At 36.3% G+C, this 24,436-nt stretch overlaps 1 protein-coding gene across 2 annotated transcripts; it reads right to left on the bottom strand.

Annotated features, from left to right (window-relative positions):
• Positions 1 to 1,006: 1,006 nt before the first annotated feature.
• Positions 1,007 to 20,346, bottom strand: LOC131060738 (protein RETICULATA-RELATED 1, chloroplastic). Of its 2 annotated transcripts, XM_057994101.2 has the most exons (9): positions 19,662 to 20,346; positions 4,954 to 5,118; positions 4,764 to 4,856; positions 4,546 to 4,661; positions 4,214 to 4,312; positions 3,814 to 4,119; positions 3,554 to 3,718; positions 1,420 to 1,724; positions 1,007 to 1,282 (listed from the first exon to the last, which is right to left on the bottom strand). In XM_057994101.2, the coding sequence occupies exons 1-8, from the start codon at positions 20,049 to 20,051 to the stop codon at positions 1,457 to 1,459; spliced, it is 1,602 nt and encodes a 533-aa protein (XP_057850084.2). In that variant the 5' UTR covers positions 20,052 to 20,346; the 3' UTR covers positions 1,007 to 1,282; positions 1,420 to 1,456. The 2 variants fall into 2 exon arrangements, with proteins under 2 accessions (XP_057850084.2, XP_057850083.2); XM_057994100.2 differs by having other exon boundaries at positions 1,007 to 1,724.
• Between the last annotated feature and the right edge of the window lie 4,090 nt (positions 20,347 to 24,436).

The following is a 24,436-nucleotide window of genomic DNA, read 5'->3' on the forward strand; positions in this document are numbered from 1 at the left end:
ACAACCGCCAGGTGTCCACAACACTCCAAAGCATTCATGTTTCCCAGATCTATCATCTGCTCATTCTGTCTGTTTGATTTATCTCCTGAGTACATCAATTGTGAAAACTATGAGGCTCTGATTTGTCCCAAAGAACTAAATTACAATTTATTCAATTAAACATATTCAATTTGGACACATAAACAAATTCTGAAAAGCAAAAGCAAACAAAGGCCTACTTTTTATAAACTTCTGCTTGAGCAATCAGCCGAAGCTGGATGTCCCCATTCATTCCCGTCAAACACCTGATGGATATAGGACAGTCTCTAGGTGGGCTTTCCATCCAAAACTTCAATAGTCAAATCAGCCCAACCATCCTATCACCATATAGATTTGTGGCACAAACCAGTTTTATAGATCAGACATCAATCCTACACTGTTGTGTTGAAATAGCTTATCAAACTATGAGGTAACTTCTAAAATCAGAATGTTTAGTACATACACTCACTCGTTAGTTCATCTGACAAAATGTATTCCAAAGTTCCAAATCTTTTGTCAACGACCCAAAATACTTGCATTAAGGTTTACTCTATTAACTATTCCGGTGGTTATTAAAAGGGTGAGTGCATCTGGTGACCACAGGAAAATTGTCCACAGGTTTATTCTTATTACAGCTAACGCTGCTATCCTCATTTTTGCTGTTCTTATTATTTACAACTCTTGATAGGATTTACAACTTGAACCAATACTAATAAAAATTTAAATTAGTACGAGTAGCTGGGAACATCAGGCTTTTACAATGCTACAAATTCAAATTTGCATCTCAACAGCTTTGATTAATTTGATATTACTTTGTCAATAGTAATTTGCCAACAAAACGATGATTGTTTTCACCAGCTTAGAAATTCAAACTCCATCCTCCCTGAACTTTTACACAAAGTGATATTACATAATTCAAAACACAACATGCCCATGAAAATTAGAGAAATTTTATCTCCAACTCAATATATATGAACTACACAAAAGATTTTGAAACCAAAAGTATATTAAAACATTAAATCACATATAAATCAATGATAATGCAATTTAAGCCAACCACATCTCCCATTATACTGATACATGACAGAGAGACATACAACAGATTTGTTATTAGTTTGCAACATGCTCAAGAGGCACAGCTTTGCTTCCCTGTCAAGCAATATGGATTCTTCTCCATGAAAACAGCTAAAACTTTTTCCTGTATGTAAAAGAATCCTTGCAAATACACTCCATTCCAAGGGCTTCATTAAGTCAGGCTGAATGCCTACAAATTTGTGTTCAAAAATCAATTGGTCAAGTGTATAATTTCATTCAATATATTTATCTGAAATATCAAAAATGTTTATACTCGGCAAAAAGAACAGAGGTTACAATGCTCTGAAGATGATTTAAATGAATTACCCGAAGGACAAATCACCAAGAATTCTCTGAAACCATCTCAGGATCTGGCTGTGACTTTCCTTTTTACAATTCTTCTCCTGGGTACTCTAGAAGGTGTGCTTGTATCTTGAACATTTTCCATACTCTCTTGTTTACCTCCAAAAAGGCCAGAGAGTATATTTTTCTGTGCAATAAACCAATTAGATAAAGCCTTCTGAGTTGGTCTATTGTAGTCTTTTGATGTGTATCCTGCCTCAAACAGAGGATCTACATCAAGACCTAACCAAACAAGGCGGGTAACATCTCCAAGTTGTATATTAAGCATCCTGCATATGAACAACCATCAGCACACAAGCAACATCCAGCTTTTCAGCACAACACAGCAATAATGGGTCTTAAGCAAACATACCAAATCATCCAGCCAATCCAATAATTTAAACGAATATAATTTCTAAATCATCCAACCAATCCAATAATTTCAATGCATATATTAATGGGCATTGCGTAGTACCTAAGTTGCAGGTTTTGGTACAGGGGCGGTTACAGGTACGAGGTTCTAGTGTGTTGGTACAGTGATTCTTTCTTTGGCTATGGTATGGCTGAATACAACTGTGCAATAAGTGTGTGTGTGTGTGCAAAAAATATGAAAAATATACAAAATTGCAAATACATTTGATATATCATATAATATTATGTTTTATGATGATGACATTTGAATCTTTGATAGTGTGAATCATGATACTTCATCATTGATCAAAGATATTATGATACTCGTTAAGATAATTGTTTAAGTTGTTGATTTTGGTCTCCACTCCCAAACCCCCTCATTGTAACCAAGTTTCTTATGTAACAAGACATCCCAATAACTAGTGTGGCTGGAGTGGAGACGCTAATGGAGTGGAGGGGCAGCACACCTCATGGGGGTTCGGGGGCAATGCCCCCATAGGGGTGCTGCCTCTCATGGGGGTCTATCTAGGAGCAACACCCCCAGTGGGGTCAAGGGACAGCACAGGATCAAGGAGAGAAGCTCCCACACCAAGACCAAATTAAGGCCTCTATACTCACAGAAACCTTCATGGCCCACAGCCACACCATTTTCACAATTTTATCACTTAATGGCAAGATTAGGTGTTTGGCATATTATTGCTTATAAATTATGTTTTAAAAAAACGATTTTTATTTTATTTTATGGCTGGAGAGTCCTTTGGGTTCCCTTGGGTTGATCCAAGGCACCTGGGTGGGACCCTGGCGAACTGTACATGTAGCCATTCAATAAGGGACCAAGACCTCAGAAGGACATACCCGGCAACCTAGCCTAGTACTATGAACATACAGAACTCTGAACAGATTCATAAGTCTGATACAGGTGCATTCAAATGATCACTTCTACAATGTCTGCATGGTCAAGGAACTAAGTTGTCAAAGTATGCATATATCAATTGAAAAACATTATAGATCTTTACACTCATGTCACTGTAATATTTGTTGTGAAAGGTACTTCATATGTTCACAGAAATTAAGTATTTCACCAACAAAATTGGAATTGGCATAAACTAGAAACATAAAAGGATTTTGGTAAGGAACTGCTACTTTAACAACAGCCAACAAACTGGGACATATGCACATTATTCGTATTGTGTATCTTGTCATCTTATTGGAATTTCACATTTCATGCTAGTGATCAATGATGTGTGAGAATTGCAATAGTCCACCCCAAAAAAAATATAAGCCTTTCAAAGCTTACTATATCTGTCACTTCATAATCATAACTCTATTCAGTCATATTTCGTATTTCAGCTTCTTGATAGTGTGGCAATAAGAGAAATATGGCCACACCATACTAAATATTAAATTCAGCAGCACAAGGAAAGTTTGCCAGACATAGTACAATAGCCTCAGTCTATGAGCATTCAGTTTCCTAGAATGTCCAAGCAACAAACTAGATATTCCTTAGAAATTTTGCTTATACTGTGTTTTTAGACTTTGTTAGATAATGGTTGTGAGTCATGACACACTACTGTACCTCCAAGAGATTGAAGCTTCCTTTAACCTCTTCTGTAAATTTGCAAGAGGCTTGAATAGAAACGTAAGACAAAAAAGACTAGCAACATGAAATGATGCAATGGAAGGCAAATAACAGAAATAGTAAACATACCTCAAAGCACTGCTAAAACATATTACTGCTCCAATAACATCAAATCGGTCATGAATCACTCGCTCCATCCCATTCAGTAATTGGTATCTCAAGTTCCCAGATAATCCCAAAAAAGCTCCATAACCAAGAGAACTCGTGCTAACAGATGGTATGAGAACCGATGTTCTGCAGTAAAAAAAAGATGATAAGTTCCAAGAAATCCCAAAACTCTTGCAATCAAAGAAAGGGTAAAAAGCAATAAGTAATGTAAGAAATTGTACCTCCCCTCCTTTTGTGAAGCACACAGATTTGACAGGGCACCATTAGCAGCTCCAGCAGCCATGCCGACCATGCATAACTCTGCAGCCTTATAAAAGAAACAATGTATCCTTTTCTGCAAATCAAATTCCCGAAGAGGATAGTTTCTTTCAAAGATATTATTAGGAAGCTTCTGCAAAGTGTTCTGTAGATTAAATCGAAAAGTAGTTCCATATGATCGGCATGGAGCAAGGGTCCAAACTATAGCTGCATTACATACTGAGGCTGTCAGCACATTTATCAGGGCCAAGTCCCATTCGTGTTTTATCCTGAAATATAAAATATTTAAAATATATCAGACATCTACCAATTTAATTTTGTGCAATAATTACATCTGATCGACTATCAAACAAACTCACTTGCCTTTCTTTTCGATGTCTCAATTCCCACCAAGTAGTAGAGCAAATAGTCGTGACTTGCTCCAATAACATTTTAGGGAGAAAAGCTGGATCTGCAATCATCCTGCATTAGAAACAACCTACCTCAGAATTTTGTGATAAAAAATAGAAAGTGCATAAAGAACAACTATATGACTTTCGAACATGAGACTACCAAGACAATTTCTGATACCAGTTTATTTCATAATCACACCATGAAAGTATTTTCAGAAGACCAGGTCAGGCTCTGACTTAGAAACATTTAATCACACTTTAAAGAAATAAAATAAGGTACATGTTAATCATTCATCAAATTACCGTCCTACGAATGCCCTTGAAATTGTCTGGGGTGTTGCTCGTGAGATAAACCTTGATACAGTTGGTCTTGCATTTATTGACAAATACCTAACCACCTGAGCTGTGCTTACTAATCCCTGCATGGCAGTCAACCATGTAAGTACACGTGCAAAGAAATCTGAGTAACACTTAAATCTACCAGTGCTGATAGGAAGGTGTAATTGTTATGCATCGATCACCATTTCACAAGCTTGAAGAAGTCCAGCAGGTAGATCACTCATGGTCCTATGCCACTCCCGCAAGACAGCCTCAATAATTGTTCTATCAAAAACCTGTAAAAGTAGGGACTAAAGATTTTAATTCTCATCCACAACAGACAAATTGAATTTCTGCGTCAATCATCTGCCAAATTTTACAATCATTGCTAACCTCTTGGAAAACAGTCCTTCTCCTAAACCAGCCGCCTTCATCTCCTTCATCCCCTTCATCAAAGTCACCAAAGTAGTCATCATCATCACCCCCATCATCACCCCCATCACCACCACCATGACTATTCTTCTTTCCAATGTCACCACCTCCTCCACTATCTGCTAACTGTAGTAAGGAGAAGACAGTAGGAACTTATTAGGACACTGGCTCCTCAGAAAGTATTGCATGCTCGTCCATTTGGAAATATATCATGTGCTTTAATAATTGTTTTAACAGCCACCCAATAGTGAAAAAATATTCAATAAAGTACACAGCAGAATGACCAGGTTATAAACCAACTTCTGAGATTGCAAAAGGTGTTGCTACTCAAATTAGGTGTTACTAATGCACTTAAGCCCGTATAATTTATCAAGATTTAATGATCTACACAAATCCAAAACTATAGATAAGACAACACCATTGTCGAAATTCCAATTTTTGTGTAAGTAGCTAATTCTACAGCCAAAAAATACCAAATATGAAAAAGTGGATCATAAAAGCGGTTGCTATCTTACAAGGTCCCTCCTCATGTACCACACAGCACTATGGCATAAATAGTTAAAATGACTTGAGCTCAGGCAAAAGTAAAGAAAATTAGGAGTAAAAGTTATCTCTTATCTAAGGGTTGACCTTGCAGTGCACCGGTTATTGTACACCCAGTGTTGGTACTGGGTCATCAGTTCGACTCCCACCCGAGGTCGGTTTGAACGGTGATGATGGAGGACAGAGTATCCATGCAGAAAAGAAGCAAGTAATAAAAAGACAAAGTGAGGTGTTAATGCGTTGGATGTGCAGGCTGACGTGGGCAGAGGATGGAGGCAGTCGGAGGGAGTAGACCGAAGGAGGAGAGCCCAGTGTGACAGAGAGATAAGGAGATGTGAAGTGATAAAGGAGATCGCAAGGAGTGATAAAAAGGCGTGCAAGCATGGAGAGATAAGGTTAGAGAAGTACAGAGAGGCCAGCAGGGAGAGATAAGGGTAACAGAGCGATGAGGAGAGTAGGAGAAGAGTAAAAGAATTAAGATGGCAGAGGAGAAATAAGGGTGGTAATGCCGAACATCTCTGAGGATGAGGTCCCTCAAAAATGTGGCCTCACTGGTTCATAACTTCAGTCAAAAGCATTCACCAATCAAAAAAAAAAGTTCTCTCTTATCTCAACACTCGGCAAAATTTCAGGTAAACATAAAAAAAACACTAAAAAGTTGATTAAATGCTGTCTCAAATGCCTCTCGATCGGATGAATAAAATTTCATAGATAGTTTTGATGCCAATTTCATAATTGATTTAAATACCTGCACTAACTTGGAAGCAAGTGAATTCTGTTCATTTTCCTAGAGAGCTAGGTCATGTTCAGAGAGAAGCATCTGGTGGCAAGGAAGAGTACTGCACCTTTGATAACATATTCAAAAAAACATCTGACCACAACATTGAAACTTCAAATCATTTCCACTTTTTAATGAAACTCCATATATGTACAATCTAATCTAACCGAGTTCTGTGACATACAAGATGCCAAACCAAAGAAGATGATGGCTAATATCTGGGATTCATTTCTTATAAAATGTGTTCCCCCATCTGATCAAACCTTTCATAGGCAACATATTTTAAATGTTTGATAAATCTGTCCCAGCAAAAGAACAAAAAAATAGGATTCCTCTATGATCATACACAGCACAGGTATGACAATTAGATTCCGCAATCTCTTAACAAATGACCAACAACTGATCAAATAACAACTAGGGAGTCAGACGCACAACAAAAGTACCAAACAAAACAATGTATAAAATTGAAAGCCCCTGAATCCTAAATTGAACTATACGTTAATGTTACAAAAATAAATAACTGCAATTGATTCACCTAAATCACAACTGGTTAGAAAAATTGGAGAAGATGAGACATGTTTTTAGAAAATTAATAAGATGCTTTCTATAAAAATTCAGGACAATTCCTATTACTGTGTTCTAGCAATAAGAAGAGACAGTTAGATGTAATGTATAATCCTGATTTTAGGCATGCAAACAACATTAATCACTAAAACTGATTATTAATATCAAGTAACAAGAAATTGTGATAATATTCAAATCCATACATCAAAGCATCATAACATTAAGATCAATAAATCATAGCATCATTAATATTTGAATCAATACAAAATTCCTTGCAGCCTATCATATCATGAATTTCTTCGAAATGCTTGCAAACCAGCAATTCTCAAGGCTAGCTGTCCTTGACTTGCCAAGAGGATGGAAGGTTGGTCGCCCTTCCATCCCTTGGTCCACCTTGGAGGCTGACAGTCCTTGATCAAGCCCATGAGCATGGAAGGCTTGACCATCCATTCCACCTCCGGTTTGACTTGATAAGAGCATGAAAGGTGGGTTGTCCTTCATCTCTCATGAACACAGAAGGCTGCCCATCCTTCTTATTTGCCAGGCACTTCATAATACATATATTCGAGACATGATTTCTCAAGGAATTTGCTAGATTCTTTCTGATCAAATACCTCTTGATAATATTATAAGTTATTCTTACATGGCTACCACTAATTTTTTTTTTAATATAATTAATTGCTGCTCTCAATTTCTATTCCAAATTGATGTCTTGGATGATTGATACTTAAATGATTTGATCCTAGAATGGTTGATATTTGAATAGTTGGTATTTGAATGATGGATGTTTGTATAATTGATTTGATCCATTCCTCATTAGCTTCATAGAATGCCGAATTCTATAAAGCTAATGAGGAATGGATTAGTCAAGATCTTTTTGAGATATATAGTGAAGCTCTTGAAAAAGGTTCCTTAGGTGAAAACATTAACAAAGGAATTATCAAACTGCTTCCTAAAGGCAATGGCTATGCAGCGGACAAAATGGCCCGCCCCATGCCATGCCTTCTCCATGCCCCTCATGCCTGATGCCAATCACCATGCCCTATGCAGCTATAATCGTCCAATCAAACCGTACATGTTCTGCCAAGTTGATCCGTGCTGACAAGTTGATCGTGGTGGATTTGTCTGTTATATCTGCCATCTTAATTTGTTTTTTCTATTTATTATGTTTTTATTTTTTTTGAAAGTTACAATGAGTAAAATAATAAATGTTATAAATTATTAATAAATTATATATTCAAATCTTTTTAATAATATTTATATTATAACAAATGTAAGATATGTATTATATATAAATTTTAATAATAATATTTTTTTAACTTTTTAAATATATATAAGAATTATAGTTTATTTTATATAAAAATGTTTTCTTTTTAAATTAAAATAATTAAGTCATTTTAATATAAGAAATAACTAAATGATTTATATATTGGAAAAGGGAATTGAGTTTTACAATTTTTTTTAATTTGATCTAATCAATTTTTTTTTGTGAGTTTTAAAGATGCAAAGTGAGGAAATTTTATATTCACTTGGTTATTTCTCATGTTAAGTAATTTTTTATTTTCTATGTTAAGTAATTTTTATTTTCTATGTTAAGTAATTTTTATTTTCTATGTTAAAACAACTTAATTATTCTTAGGTTAAAATCAATATATTTATTTTGATAATATTTTTTGTTTAAATAACTATATGATTTTAACCTAAGAATAAGTAAAGTAGTTTTAACATAGAAAATAAAAATTACTTAACATAGAAAATAAAAATTCCTTAAAATAGAAAATAAAAAATTACTTAACATGAGAAATAACCAAGTGAATATAAAATTTCCTCACTTTGTACCTTTAAAACTCACAAAAAAATATTTGATTAGATCAAATTAAAAAAAAATGTAAACCTCAATTCCCTTTTCTAATATATAAATGACTTAGATATTTCTATGTTAAAATCATTTAGTTACTTCTTATGTTAAAATGACTTAATTATTTTAAAATGTTAAAATGACTTAATTATTTTAATTTAAAAAATAAACATCTTTATATAAAATAAACTATTATTCTTATATATATTTAAAAAGTTAAAAAAATAATATTATTAAAATTTATATATAATATATATCATACATTTATTATAATATAATTTTTATGAAAATTTTAAATATATAATTTATTATTAATTTATCACATTTATTATTTTTGTCATTGTAACTTTCAAAAAATAAAAACATAATAAATAGAAAAAACAAATTAAGATGGCAGATATAACAGACAGATCCACCACGATCAACTTGTCAGCACGGATCAACTTGGCAGGATGTGTACGGTTTGATTGGACGATTATAGCTGCATAGGGCATGGTGATTGGCATCAGGCATGAGGGGCATGGAGAAGGCATGGCATGGGGTGGGCCATTTTGTCCCCTGCGTAGCCATTGCCCATAGGGCATGGTGATTGGCATCAAGCATGAGGGGCATGGAGAAGGCATGGCATGGGGCGGGCCATTTTGTCCGTTGCGTAGCCATTGCCCTTCCTAAAGAGGGGGATAAAACGCTTATTAAAAACTGGAGACCCATTACACTCCTCAATGTGTCATATAAAATTCTAGCCAAAGCCCTTGCTCTAAGACTTGAAGGTGTGTTACCTAAATTCATCTGCCCTACGCAAACTGGGTTCATTAAGGGAAGGTACATTTTGGAAAATCTGATTACCAGTTGGGAAGCGATGGAGAGGGCTATTGTTTCTAGGCAGAATACTGCTATGTTCCTTCTAGACTTCGAGAAAGCCTATGATAGAGTGGAGTGGGAGTTTGTCTTGATAATGTTAGAAGCTTTTGGGTTCCCTAATAAGTTTTGTTGTTATGTGAGGGTTTTGCTCAAGGATGCCTCTGCGCAGGTTGAGGTAAATGGCTCTCTCACTCAAGTCATTAAACTTGGGACATCAGGTAGGGTTGCCCCCTCGCCCCAACCTTATTTGTTATTGTCTCTGATGCGTTGTTCTACATTTTGAGAGATTGCACTATATCCCCTAGGGTTAAAGGTGTTGTGCTTCCTGATGGATCTGATTTGGTTAATATACAATTTGCAGATGACACTGCAATATTTATTGAACTCACTAAACAAAATATGGAGGCCTTGGTTAGAAAGATCAAGTTTCTAGAGGAGATTTCAAGGGCCAAAATTTCTCAGCCTAAGTCCATCTTGCTTGGGTGGAGAGAGGACCCGCCGGACTGGCTTCAGCAATTTGGATTTCAGTGGGGGGGTCCCAATAAAATTGTCAGATATTTAGGGATCCCCTTCTCTATTTCCCCTTCTTTAAAAGACATGAGGATGTGGGTAAGAAATAAAATTGACAAGAAGCTACATAAATGGAACAACAGATATTTATTGCTAGCCGGGAAAGTGCAAGTGTGCCAGAAGATACTTTCATCATATAGCATCTGCTATTCATCTGTCTAGATGTTTTGCAATTATCAGATCTTTGAGATCCAGACGGTTATTAGGAAATTTTTGTGGTCTGATGGCAAAGGCAATAACAAGAAACATTCAATTAAATGGGCCTGGTGTCATTTTGAGAAAAAGATGGGAGTACTTGGGCTGAAGGATCTGAAACTCCAAGGGATTTCACTGGCTGCTGAATGGATCTTTCAGGCTCTTGAAGGCAATGAACCATGGAAAATATTGGTTAGGAACAATATTAAGAGGGCTGTTCCTAAGGGGGTGAAATCTTGGAAGTCTTTACCCTTTTGTGACCTGGTTGCTAGGGGGTTCTCAGTCTCAGTGCAGGGTTCGTGTGTATTTAAGTCTATATGGAGGGCCTGGAAAATTGTTAGGCAATTCATCACCAATAATAGGGCCAGCAGCAATGACCTCATTCATGGGGAGAGATCTATATGGTGGAATTTGTTTCACTCCTCCAAACCGCTTGCACTTACACAAGGCTGCTCGACCAAGGCTTGGGCGAATAAAGGTATCTGTTGTTTTAATGATATTATGGATAATGATAAACTTATGAGTTGGGAAGCTCTTAGCTCTAAATATGATCTTCCTTCTTCTCAAAGAAGAACTTATAATATGGTTAACAAAGCTTGCGTTGCTCTTCAGTTACCTAAACCATGCAATGTGGATGTTAACAGGTTTACTTCATTTAAATGGAATAATGATATTTGTATATCTAATGTGAAATCTATCATTGTCTATAATACTCTTTCTTATGATGAATATATTATCAATCATACTAATGCACTGTGGTATGCAGATTTTTCTTTAAAACAGTGGCAGACTATTTTCACTAATCTATGGAACAGTCTTATTTCACCTAAGAAAAAATGTTTTAGGTGGATGTTGCTTATCAACAAGCTCCCTTTCAGAAAAGATCATTCCAACAGTGACATATGCAACATTTGTAGAGTGCTTGAATCTGTTAGGCACATCTTTTTCGAATGTACTATTGCTAAAGAGATATGGTTATTGTTTGGTTTTACGATTCGTAATCAGATTACAATCATGGAAATTCTTACTGGTTGCATTCATGGATTAAGAAAAGATTCTAACTTATTTTGGCACATTCTTTCTACTGAAATTTTATGGTACATTTGGAAAATTAGAAATGAAGACAAATTCCAAGGTAAAACAAGGATCCTTACTGAGTCATTTCGTGGACTCGTCATCTATTTTATTGCTGTGCAGGTCTCTGTTATAATGAGGATTGAGAAGAATAAGTTCAGGCGGTTCCTCCAAGACAATCATGCCACCATGTTCATATACGAGTTGGAGAACGGATTTGAATGGAAACGGATTGGAGCGGATCAAACAGCTTTTGCTGCTGCTTTAGAGAAGCTCAAAGCCGAGGTTTGGCAAGCCAGGAACCCTACTAGGCCCGCTAGGATGGACTGCTTGGATGGAACCTTGCCATGAGCACTCTTAGGAGCCTTGAGCCTATGATTTGACCTACTTTTTGTAGTTTTTTGTCTATATCTATTTGTGGCTGTTCGTTGTCTTATGTATATGAAGATGTATATGCAAATTTTGTATAAGACTAAAATACATAGTATGTTCAATATGTACACAGGCATGGCTGTTAGTACTCACTAAGTGGTCTTTCTTAGGTCAGGTTTGAAGTTGTTGAGGCTTGGTCCTCAAAAGTTTCTCGCTACTGCTCTTTTTGTAAAAGTTTATTCTCTATATTTAATATATAAAAAAAATGATGGATGTTTGTTTAATTGATTAGTTGTTTGCTTGCTGGTTTGTTTACTTAGATTCTTTTATTGCCAATTGATGATTGATGGATGATTGGATGATTTACTTTGATGGATTCACGAGTTTTAATGATTGCTTATTTAATGTGTTGGTGAGTGCTGATTGAATGTATACGTGTTTGATATATCAGTGAATGATGATTGAATGAATACTGAATTGATATGTTGGTGAATGATATTTGAATGAATGCTGAATCGATAAAGTGATGATTGAATCCTTGAAATGGTCTGTCCTTTATATTTTATTGGTGAAAAAGTCACCACCTTTCACAAGAATTGAGTCACCACTCTTCATTGCTGCCTTTTGAGAATAATAAATTATTTTCCAAATCTCTTGAATTTCTTTATGGCTGCATGGCATTCTGAATCTGGGCTCTAGATTGTTATGATCTACATTGATGCCTCTCAAAATGATTTGTGTGATGCTCCCGCCAAACTAAGAACAGATCATAATCTGCACTAATAAATAATAATTCCTAGGCGACTGAATAAATAGGGCCAGCCAAAATAAAAGAAATAAAAAATGATAATAGCAACGATTATTTCAATCAAGGCCCAACCAAGGGGATATCAGTGGCTACATAAGAAACATTTAAAGAAGGCCGACTGGATTAATCAAAGGTTATTAATTGGCCGCCAATAGCATCTTTAACAAACAGCATTACAGAAGGGGCAGTGGGTGTAGTTGAAAAGGCAGCAGTTGCAATTGAGAGGGGTATCTCTTCAACAACTAAGAGGTGTGGACCGTGTGACCCTTTTGTTCTTGAGGAGGGGGTATTTGAGGAGAAGAAGCCTCAATTGAAGGGGCATCAAATGATGAAGAACAAACAGTTAAGAAAATAAGAAGTCATATCTGAATGAAGAGGAGAGTAAATATACAACAGCAGCAATTAGATTAAAGATAAATTCTGTGAATAAAGTTAAATTACAGGCATACAACAGCAATTAGATTAAAGATAAATTCTGTGAATAAAGTTAAATTACAGGCATACAACAGCAATTAGATTAAAGATAAATTCTGTGAATAAAGTTAAATTACAGGCATGTATATATGTGTGTTCATGCCACAGTAATATTTGCAGAAATTAATGATCTTTGTGAGTAATCTACATGCTTCTCTTCATTATATGTGATAAGGGATTCATTTAATAATCTATTTTGAATTTGGAGATATGGATTGCAAATAGGAAGGACGGTCAGCCTTCCGAGCTCACGAGAGGTGAAACAAGATTGGCCTTCATGCTCTTATCAAGTACGCCACCCTAAGATAAAATGGAAGACCGGCATTCCATGCCCTTGGGCTTGATTGAGGAGTACGACAAGCCTCCAAGGTGCACTGAGGGATGGAAGGGCGACCCACCTTCCGTGCTCTTGCAGTACAAGGGCGACCAACCTTGAGACTGCGGTTTGCAAATGTTTCAACAAATTCCTAATGAGATTATTATGGGAATTCACATTGGAATGGCTATTGTCTTATTAGATTTTGATATGAGAATGTTTATATGATTTCATGATGTATACTGATGATTCGTCAAAAATAGATGTTATCTTGGCTTATGATTTAATGTCAATTTCCAAGAGATTAATATTGCATGCAGGACCTAAACCAGGATTTATCTTATTAAAAGGGCATTTCCATTGGTAAATCTATACTCTTATATGTGTTACATTTCTTATTTTTAGTTGGAATCATGGTTTTTGGGCAAACTTTAGGAATATCCCCAAAGAGAACATTGCAATTTGATCTCCTTTTTATATTTTAAAAATGGGTTGGAGTAGCAACTCTTCATTTCATGCCTTTTGACCATTCATGAAACTTAATTGAATTATATTAAATCCTATTTCAAAATGGGGACATTACATAAAATAGCCTAGGTTTTAAACTCAGTGGAACAACATTATGTGGAGAGAAGTTTGCTTCGAATGAATTATTTAATTCCAAGGTGATTTGTTGACGAAGTTGGCCTCTCAGACAGACAAATTCTGTAAGACAACAATGCCCGAGACCACTTTGACCTATCAAAATGAAAGTTTAGATATTATAAATATTGCTATCAAAAAGTAGACTTTGACAACACTACTACACAAGAAAGATAATGCGATGATTGACAGATCATCCATTGTCCCATATTTATTAGTGTCACTTGACCAAATTGATCAAAACACTCATAACACCTTTGGGATATAGTATAGACTCAATAAATAGCAATACACACTATTATTATGTTACCAAGCAACTCCATTATAGGAAGATTCAACATGTCCCCATCCTTACTTGTGAGTACATTTATATATAATATAGCCACATTCATTTACTCACATAACCTACTTTGAATGGCATCCCCATCCCTATAGCATTATGCATAGCCCCGCCTCTAAAGGTAACTATGGTTATTATTTATTTAAGTTTTTCACTAAAAAGCGCAAGCCCCTGATCCAGCATCAGTAAGGAGGATCAGATGCATCAAGATATAATACCCTAAATAGGGAATTCCAAAACTTTAAATCTAGTGCAAGGGCTTGTGGTGTGAAGGTGATGGGGAGTAAACAAAATACTGTAACGAAGGTCATCTTCCCTCCCACAGCCATAAAACAACCCATAACTCTAGAATTCTGGCATACATTAGACTCAAATCTCCCAACCGCAAGAAAGCTACCAAAACAACTAGCATTATGGTGTACATAGTGTTGAAATATGTAGCTAGAATCGGATTCTAGTTTAAGTTATTCATGTAATTGGGCTGGGCCCCATTGTAACTTATAATAATAGGGCAGGCCCTATTTGGGCATTCAACTTATGTATTATGTAATTGTTATGGGGCAAGACCTATCATATATGTAACTTGTAAAGTGTTATTGGTCAGGTTCTAACCGATGTAACTTGTGATATTGGTCTGACCCTATAATGGCGAATGTAACTTGTGGTTATAAATGGGTCTGACCCTATAATGTAACTTGTGAATTTGTAATTTGGCGCCAAAGCCGACCTAGGCATAAGGGTTAAGGGCATGTATAGAAAGGAAGTGACTTGAGGTCACAAGTGACATAACATAAGCAAATATCATCTGCCTTAATGTGATCTGTTCTACTCCAAAAGATCAGCGAACTACATTCTGAAGTCAGCGAAATTGTCTTCTAGCTGGGCGAACATCTTCCTAGGTCTGCCGACCTGCTCCTAGGTCTGTCGAACCTGCTCGTAGGTCTGTCGAGCCTACCCCAAGGCTGCCGAACCTACTCCAACGCTGCCGAACTTACTTCAGGTTGTGCTACATCTGTTCTAGGGCAAGCGAACTCCCTCACATGATCTGCAATGAACAATCTGGGTGATTGTTCTAATCTGACCTGAACTGTGATTTAGAATAGTTCTTCGTATGCCCTAGAAGGGCAGTATTGTAATCTGCTGCTATATCTAATCTAATCAGATCTGAGATCTTTGGTTGCTGGGTTTTTCCTCCAACAGGGAGTTTTTCCCAGGGTACATGTGTGTTATGTGTATGATTTACTTTGCATTCTGATTTTCTGTTCTATACTGCTAACCTGATCACTAAAAACTAACATGGTATCAGAGCCAGGTTCATATTAGCATAATCAGATTAACAGATTCGTGAAGTATATCGGAAGTTTTTGGAGGTGTTTGAGAGGCTTAATGACTGGTGGTTCAGTTCTCCTGTAGCTGGTCGTACCCTCATGTTGGCCATACCTTTATGCTGATTATGTCATTACTTCCTACAAGTTTGGAAACAGATCAGAAAGGAGGAAAATTGAAGGGGCCCTACTATTCTCGTAGGCCATAATAGTTAGTAGTTAAGCACGGGTGAACATGGTGAGAATCGCTGCCTTTAATCATAAATGTTTATATGGCTCCTTGAGTTTACATGTAGTTTCCAGTCATTTGCAAGGTGAACATCTGATGTTTCATTGAATTTAATTAAGTTTGTTATTGGCTGACCTAGCTGTTTGGCCAGATTGAGTTAACAGATCTGCTCTTTCATAAGATAACTCTTACCAAGTCGATATGTCCTTATTCAATAATTTACTGAGTGTTTTGGTAAGCTATAATTTGGTACAGCATTTCCCAACATTGGCATGATACTTGGTTTGTGCAAGTTGACAATGCTGCAAATTAGTATCAAGGTTACTTTTATTATTTCAGTCTATTGTGTTGACAGCTTTGAGTGATCCAACTCCTACATGTCGTCACTGAGTTGAAGATTGATGATTGTTGGTGTTGGAAATAAGCCACACCCGAACCGAGGATGGACTGGTCCAAGAGGGACCAGTAGCTCAGTGGTAGAGCACTCCAGCAGCGTATGGAAGGTCCTAGGTTCGAGTCCTAGCTGGTCCATGTCTCAACATGGTATCAGAGCCAGGTCCAAGCTAGGAGCCCCAAGCACACGAGAGGTGTGGCTTAAGGGGGGGTGTTGGTGTTGGAAATAAGTCACACCCGAACCGACGATGGACTGGTCCAAGAGGGGCTAGTAGCTCAGTGGTAGAGCACTCCAACAGCGTATGGAAGGTCCTAGGTTCGAGTCCAAGCTGGTCCATATCTCAACAATGATAAGTGATGGCGAGGCCCGAAGGCCACGCAGTCATCATTAGATGCTTCATTATGACCTAAGTGGATGGTAATTTCATTACTAAGCGAAATTAGGAAAGAATGTTGAGGACTAACTTATAAGAGATACGTATTTTTTGAATTTTTCATGATGTTATTAATTCATTGGATAGTGAATCATGTATGATAGTCTTGAACTATTAGTAACCTCTCGTAAATGCTTTCAGGACGAACTGAGGAGCATAAAGATGATGATTGTATTCAAGAGAGGAAGGTCTTGAGACATCCTGTGAGGAAGCATCACAAGCTGAAGACTAAGAGACATAGCTTAGCTGATGATACTACGATTAGGTTCAGCTTCAAAGGGAGCTTGTTGTTTTCAGCTTCAGAGGGAGCTTGTTTGTTGTTTCAGTTTCAGAGGAAGCCATATCCTTGGTTAAGGCAATCTTTCGAGAGAAGATTGAAGTGAAAGCCCTTGGATAAGGCAATCTTTCGAGAGAAGGTTGAGGTGAAAGCCCTCGTTCCACCCTCTGCAAGTAGGCATGGTGGTATTGCATTCTTCTCTGGGAAAAGTCTGAGGTTAGAGCCCTCGTTCCACCCTCTGCAGAGTGCAAGGTGGTAGTTTCTTTGAGGTGTAAGACCTTTTCCACCCTCTGCGGGCAATGCAAGGTGGATCCATCCTCTGCAAGTGTGCATGATGGATATCATGGAAGGAATCCATGACCGTATTCTTTGAATCCATCCTCTACGGATGTGTATGATGCATATCTATGGTTGTATCTCATATCCATCCTCTGCGGATGTGCATGATGGATATCATGAAAGAAGTTCATGATGTGTATTTATATATATATTTGTGTATTCATTTCTTGCAGGTGTGCATAATGAAAGTTTTTGGATCCATCCTCTGTAGAAGTGCATGATGGAGCATGGTCATGATGTGACTCAATTTTCATACAATCCTCTCTAGGTAAGAGGGAGTGTTGAAATATGTAGCTAGAATCCGATTCTAGTTTAAGTTATTCATGTAATTGGGTTGGGCCCCATTGTAACTTATAATAATAGGGCAGGCCCTATTTGGGCGTTCAACTTATGTATTATGTAATTGTTATGGGGCAAGACCTATCATATATGTAACTTGTAAAGTGTTATTGGTTAGGTCCTACCCGATGTAGCTTGTGATATTGGTCTGACAGTGACCCTATAATGTAACTTGTGAATTTGTAATTTGGCATCAAAGCCGACCTAGGCATAAGGGTTAAGGGCATGTATATGAAGGAAGTGACTTGAGGTCACAAGTGACATAACATAAGCGAATATCATCTGCCTTAATGTGATCTGTTCTGCTCCAAAAGATCAGCGAACTACATTCTGAAGTCAGCGAAATTGTCTTCTAGCTGGGCGAACATCTTCCTAGGTCTGCCGAACCTGCTCCTAGGTCTATCAAACCTGCTCCTAGGTCTGTCGAGCCTGCCCCAAGGCTGCCGAACCTGCTCCAACACTGCTGAACGAACTTCAGGCTGTGCTACATCTGTTCTAGGGCAAGCGAACTCCCTTACATGATCTGCAATCAACAATCTGGGCAATTGTTCTAATCTAACCTGAACTGTGATTCAGATAAGTTCTGTGTATGCCCTAGAAGGGCAGTATTGTAATCTGCTGCTATATCTAATCTAATCAGATCTAAGATCTTTGGTTGCTGGGTTTTTCCTCCAAGAGAGAGTTTTTCCCAGGGTACATGTGCATTATGTGTATGATTTACTTTGCATTCTGATTTTCTGTTCTATACTGCTAATCTTATCACTAAAAACTAACACATAGGAGTGTGACCCATGCTTGCAAATCTTTTGAATGTAGTCCAAGCTTACCTTCCACTATGATAAAAGAATGACCATAACCAAACACAAAATTTTAACAAGAATGACCTATGGATTACACTAGCTTTTTGTCTTTTAAAAACTTCAAATCCAGGATAGAATAATCTACTACAAAGATGCTGACACCTGATTAGAGTTGAACCATAACCACAACCAGGCTAGAAAAAATGAAAAATAAATTACATAAAATGTCTTGAAATCCCCTTAGAGCAATATCACATACATACAAGTCGAATGCGATGAGCTCGAGTTGTAAAAGCATTGGGATTTTCGAAATGGATTCACATATTCAAATTCACAGGCAACACAATAGAAGCGTTCAAAGATTAAAGCAATGAATATAATTAGCTCAAGTAGTAAAAACATCGGGGCTTCCAAGGCAGGGCCCCATGTTAAGATCCATGGTTAACAACGTGATAAAGTGTTGGAAGCTCAAAACAATGATTTAATAAGCTCAAGTGGTAAGAACATTAAGGCTTTCCAAAGCGGAGACCCACGACAAAGCCATGTTTAACATAATAAAAGTGTTGAAAGCACAAAAACAACTGAGATAAGCTCAACTGATTACAGAAGCGCGGTTTCCAGAGGGGAGCCCCATGTTCAAATTCACAGTTAACATGATATCGATAAAAGTAATTAATGGGGTGAGCTCAAGTGGTGATAGTTTCAGGACTTCCAAAGGGGAGCCCCATGTTCAAAGCCACGCCGAACATGGCAAAATGTTAAAAGCTCAAAATAATGAAAGGTATTAGCACGAGTAGTAAGAGCATTCGGTTTCCTACACAGAGCCCCAGAATCATCCATGGGAACCATAATAAAGAATTGAAAGCTCAAAGTAGTACCATACAAAAATACTGGATGCAATCACCAGGTGAGTTTGACAGATGTAACATTGATAAATAAGCCGAACGTTGTGCCATACAAGACATCCCTTGGTGGTGAAATTGACAGAAGTGATACCATTCCGAAGGTTGCCCCATAAAGAGAATTTTCCAACATAAAAAGATAAAACATCACACGCAAAATAATATAACTTTTACATACTAATTTACCCTTCCTAAACCCACTCAAATTGACATTTGTAACACACAAACACACCCACCTTAGGGCTGATCTGTTTCACCGGTTTTTCTATAACGAGCTTGAACTTCTCCTTCTTCATTAAGACACCTGTGCCGCCTTTAGGCATCTTCCTCATCATAATCTCCATGGCTACAGAAAACCCGCTTAAACTCTCCTCCTGTGAAACTCCCGATTTCTCATCGCAAATAAACCCTCTGATAGCATTTAGCCGAACCCTCTTTGCAGGAATTACAAATTTATAAACAGGCTGCCTGTTGGACACTCGATTAAATTTAAGCACCGGCGAATTGCACTTATTACCTCTACAAGCCGAAACAAATGCCGACTTTAGTTTTACCTGTTGAGATTTCTGTACAGACAAAGACAAAGATAATTGGGGTGATGGCAAAGAGACAACTGCGTGAGACATCTTCAAACTCCACCCAAAAAAAGGCCTTCCTAATGCCCAGAAGCAAATTAAAGGTCTTCTTCTTTCTACGTTATTTTGCCCCAAAAAAAGGATAAACCCTTGGCAACTATGATATCTCAGGGTTTCAGCTATTGCTGTAATGACTTTCTGGTTTGTTTTTTCCTTTCTTTGGCTGAAAAACTCTTAATAAATGGATAAAAATGAAGAGTTTTCTCGAAGCTTATTACAGTAGAAAATTGTGGGATTGGAACCTGTGACCTGTGTAAGGCCCCCAGAGATAAGAGGAAGAAAGAAATGGGAGTCCTGATGTTCTTAAGGCCAAACTTTGTGTATTTTTTAATGTTTTTAAAGTTATTTAAAATACTTTTATCTTTTAGATAAATTCTCATTTTTAGTTAACGACAAATCTAATTGGTTGGTGGTGAACATAAGATTCAAAAACGATTAGTTGACCAAATGCTTTCCCTAAGCCTCCTTAGCAATAAAAAGGGTTTAGTAGTGTTAATTGTGAAAATCATTTGATGTGGATTTAAATTTATTTTGTGGAAATCAAATAGTAGAACTTTGATTATTCTATTTGTTTGTTTTTATAGTTGAATTTTAGTAAAGATGGGTGGTGTTTATAAATATTTTAAATGAGTTTTTTTTTATTTGGTAAGTGTTGTGTTTTTTTTGTTTTTTATTTTTATTTTTAGTTAGATTATTTAATGATTTTGGAATAATAGTTAATCGTGTCAAGCATGAATGTATGTTGATGTAATGTTCTAAATGTTCTGTGATTATTCCTTACTTGTTAGATTTCTAGGATGTTTTGATAGTTCTTAATAATTTTAAATAAATGAACAGATGTCTTTAAATATAACAACATGTGATATAGATCAAGTTGGCTCACAATGACTAGTAAAGAGGTTGACAAGGTGTTTATTTGAATCTTGAAATTTAGAAGTCTAGATTCATATATGTGATTGTAGAAATGATCTAAATCTAGGCCACATCCATAGATTCCAGTCTCAGTGGTGAAGGAGGGATTTAGAGATCAAGATCAATCGCTAAGAATGAATGATAATAAGATTGGGATGTGGAGATTTCATGTGTTAAATTCACATAAGAATGGGTTTGTTCTTACATTAAGGACAAACTAATCAAAGTAGTCCCTTCACATAAGGGAAAAGGGCATGGGAATGCAATTTCATTATTGCAAGACGACATATTTGAACAAAATATTAAAACTTATTTTATTGGTACATTTAAGTGTATGTTGATTAAATAGTCATCATGTATGTGATATAATCAATGGAGATCAATCCATATCTAGATGTCGAGAGATATGAAGGAAAACCTTAAGCTTCACATCCAATTCATTAATACCTATAGGTGCTAGATCAACTCGAGGTATTGTGTGTATGATATTATAAATGATGTCAATCTATCTATCATGTAAGGGTTATCAACAATTGACTTTTGAGTGTACTCCACAAAATTTTGAGTTTTTTTTTACTCTTTTGGTGAGAATTGGTCAATGGAACCATCGAGGGGCCAATGCAATCCTTCATCCAATACAGTTGCTTTTGAGGTCTATGTTGCTTCAGATTTTGTTGGTCATGAAGTGATTGTTATTTCTTTAAAGTTGGGTGATGTTTCTATTGGCTGTGAAGTAGAATCTTTTTTGCTAAAGAAGGCTCTTCTTCATATGTGGAAAAACATATTGGATCAAAGTGTCCAAACGTTGATAAGGGCTCTGCTCCTTTAGTAATTCACTCTAGGTAGGGACTTGCTATTAATATGTCTGATGATGTCTTGGATGAGGTGATTGCGAGAATGGATAACTCTCTAGTGGGTAAGTTTTTGGCTTTCAGACCTAATGTTGATCAAGTTCATAAATGGGATGGTTTGGATTTGGTTTGGAATTTGAAAGGTAGTGTCAACTTATTAGTGTTATGACAAATGTTTTTGTTTTTGTTTAGATTTTGTAATACAGATCTTAGAAAAACTCTTAGTGAGAGGTCCTTAGGCTTTTGATAAAAAATTTAGAAACTTTATTTCCTTGTGTAAATAAAAACTTAGCTTTGATCCTTCTATGGTTCTTAGCTTAGTTTCCCCTGCCTAGGTCATTTTTGGGGGTTTACCTCTAGATTGTTTTAGCTATAGAATTTTTTGAAGTACAACAAACTCTTTCAACCATCTGTTATTTGTTAATACGATCACACTACGAAGATCTAAATTGGTTTTTGCTAGAATGTGTGTGAATATGGCTATGAATAGTGTCCTTCCTACAAATATAACTTTGAAATCTGGATATGGGAACTGGGTTCAACCCATTGTGTATGAAAATGCAAAAAACTTTTGCCAAAAATGTAACCAATATGGCCATCTAAGTTATAGATGTAGGAAACACGAGAATCTTAAAAATAAGTGTGTTGTTAATGTTCAACCTCCTTCTAAGGCCCTAGCTAAAGATGTGGGGATGGCTCTAGATGTAGCTAACCAAAAAGAAAGGATGCAAGAGAAAAAAATCACTTTATGGTTTAAAGTTGTGTCAAGTGAGGAGCAACTTGGTGTTTTTGGAAAACAACAAATATTCAATCAACTAGAGGTTTTCAAAGAACAGTAAATGTTAGGACAAAAATCGAATGAAGAAGAAATGAATAAACAAGAATTAAAAAAATATAACAAGAGGGAAAATCTTATTACAATGAAGGTTCCTTTGCACACCTAGGGGTTAGAGGAAGGGAAAGTGGAAAAGAATATAAAAGAAACCTTTGATGATGATAATTAGGACCTTGGTAGGATTCCTTTAAGTCCTAGAGGTAATTCCAAATGTGTTGGAAGAAATAGATAATGTTGAAATGGGTAAGGTCATTACAACGAAGGAAGTTAAGGTTGTTATTTTCTATTTTACATCTTTAAATCCCTGAGTCTGAACAAGTTTCCCTTCCCTTTTTCCAAGACTTTTAGAGATTGTTTCTAAAGATCTTCTTTTGGCTACAGATATTTCTTCAAGACGAGTAAGCTCTTGAAACAACTGAATTTGATCTTTATTGTATTGGTGCCTAAAAAGGAAGAGGCAACTACTATGTTGGATTATATGCCTATTAGATTTTGTAATGCAATGTATACATTTTTCTCTAAGTTGATTGTCAATAGAAATAAACCTTTCCACCATTGATAGATCTCAAACAATCAAAGAGGTTTTGTTTTGAGTACGAAGAATCTTGATGTTGTTCTTACTACTCATGAATACATTATTTTTATGAAAAATAATAAAAAAATTTGGTATGGTTCTTAAGCTTAATATCTCTAAATCTTATGATAGTGTGTCGTTGCCCTTCCTCATGGTTGTTCTTCAAAAGTTTCTAGCTTTCAAGGGAGAACTTTAAATTTGATCAAGGCTTGTGTGACAACTCTTTAATGGTATGTTTTTTGAATGGAATTCCTAGGGGGTTCTTCTATTGTGGAAGAGGTTTAAGAGAAGGGGATCCTTTATCTTGAAGTATTCATTTTTGTGAGATTTTGCCAAGATCAAGAGGCAATGGAAAGCACAAATAAGAGAGACAAAATATATGATAGAAATAAACTTTATTCTATCAAGATGAAAATACTGATCAACTGGATCATCAATCGATTGTTCCATACAATGAATATGAGCCTGCTTATATAGGCAAGGCTATATGGATATGTGAGCACACAAACATGACATGTGGCTCAATAAGAAACAAGGGTAGGTAGGAAATAGGTGTGGGTAGGTAAGAGAAACAATATAATATTCCACATGAGGTGGATCACCCACTGAATGTGGAGTGTAACAACAAGATCAACACCATAAAAGGTGGAATTTCTCCTACACACACTATCCCAATGTGGCACAAACACCCAAGTGTCTCATACCCAAACTACTATGAAATGCATGTACCTAAGTAAACTTAAGTAAGGTGCAATAATATCCAAGATGAATAATTATTTACACCAACATTTTTTAATTACGATTGAAGTTCTTGGAAGAAATTTTCTAAATTTGACTAATTTTAAAACCCTAACTAGGCTTAAAGTCGCTTCTTCTTTGCCCACCTCCTCCCACCAACAATTTGTGGATGATACAATTGTTTTTGGTGTTGCTTCAATAGTGGAAGAAAAACATTACAAGCTCCTCTCGATAACTATGCTAAGGTTTCAAGACAATTAATCAATTGTAATAAAAGCTTGTTTTTTTTTTTCAATATTGAGGTTACTCTCCAAAATAGGATCTTAATAAATGTGGGTTGCGAGTTGGTTGCCCTTCCTACTACTTATTTGGGGCTTCCTTTATCTATGAAGAAATTGTCAAACAATTATTGGAATAATATTGTGGAAAGAATGCAAAAAAAATTGATTCGTTCAAAGGGAAAGCT

The sequence above is a fragment of the Cryptomeria japonica genome, chromosome 10 (genome assembly GCF_030272615.1).
Source record: "Cryptomeria japonica chromosome 10, Sugi_1.0, whole genome shotgun sequence".
Classification (NCBI taxonomy): Eukaryota; Viridiplantae; Streptophyta; class Pinopsida; order Cupressales; family Cupressaceae; genus Cryptomeria; species Cryptomeria japonica.

Bases quoted from the DNA above. Each gene is read 5' to 3' on its own strand.
- LOC131060738 (XM_057994101.2), bottom strand. From the start codon at position 20,051: ATGTCTCACGCAGTTGTCTCTTTGCCATCACCCCAATTATCTTTGTCT. The intron at 4,313-4,545 runs GTAATTTGATGA...TTTCTAATGCAG, and splicing joins TCAAGGGCATTCGTAGGACG to GATGATTGCAGATCCAGCTT. The intron at 1,725-3,553 runs GTATGTTTACTA...GTTCATATGCAG, and splicing joins TGTTTTAGCAGTGCTTTGAG to GATGCTTAATATACAACTTG.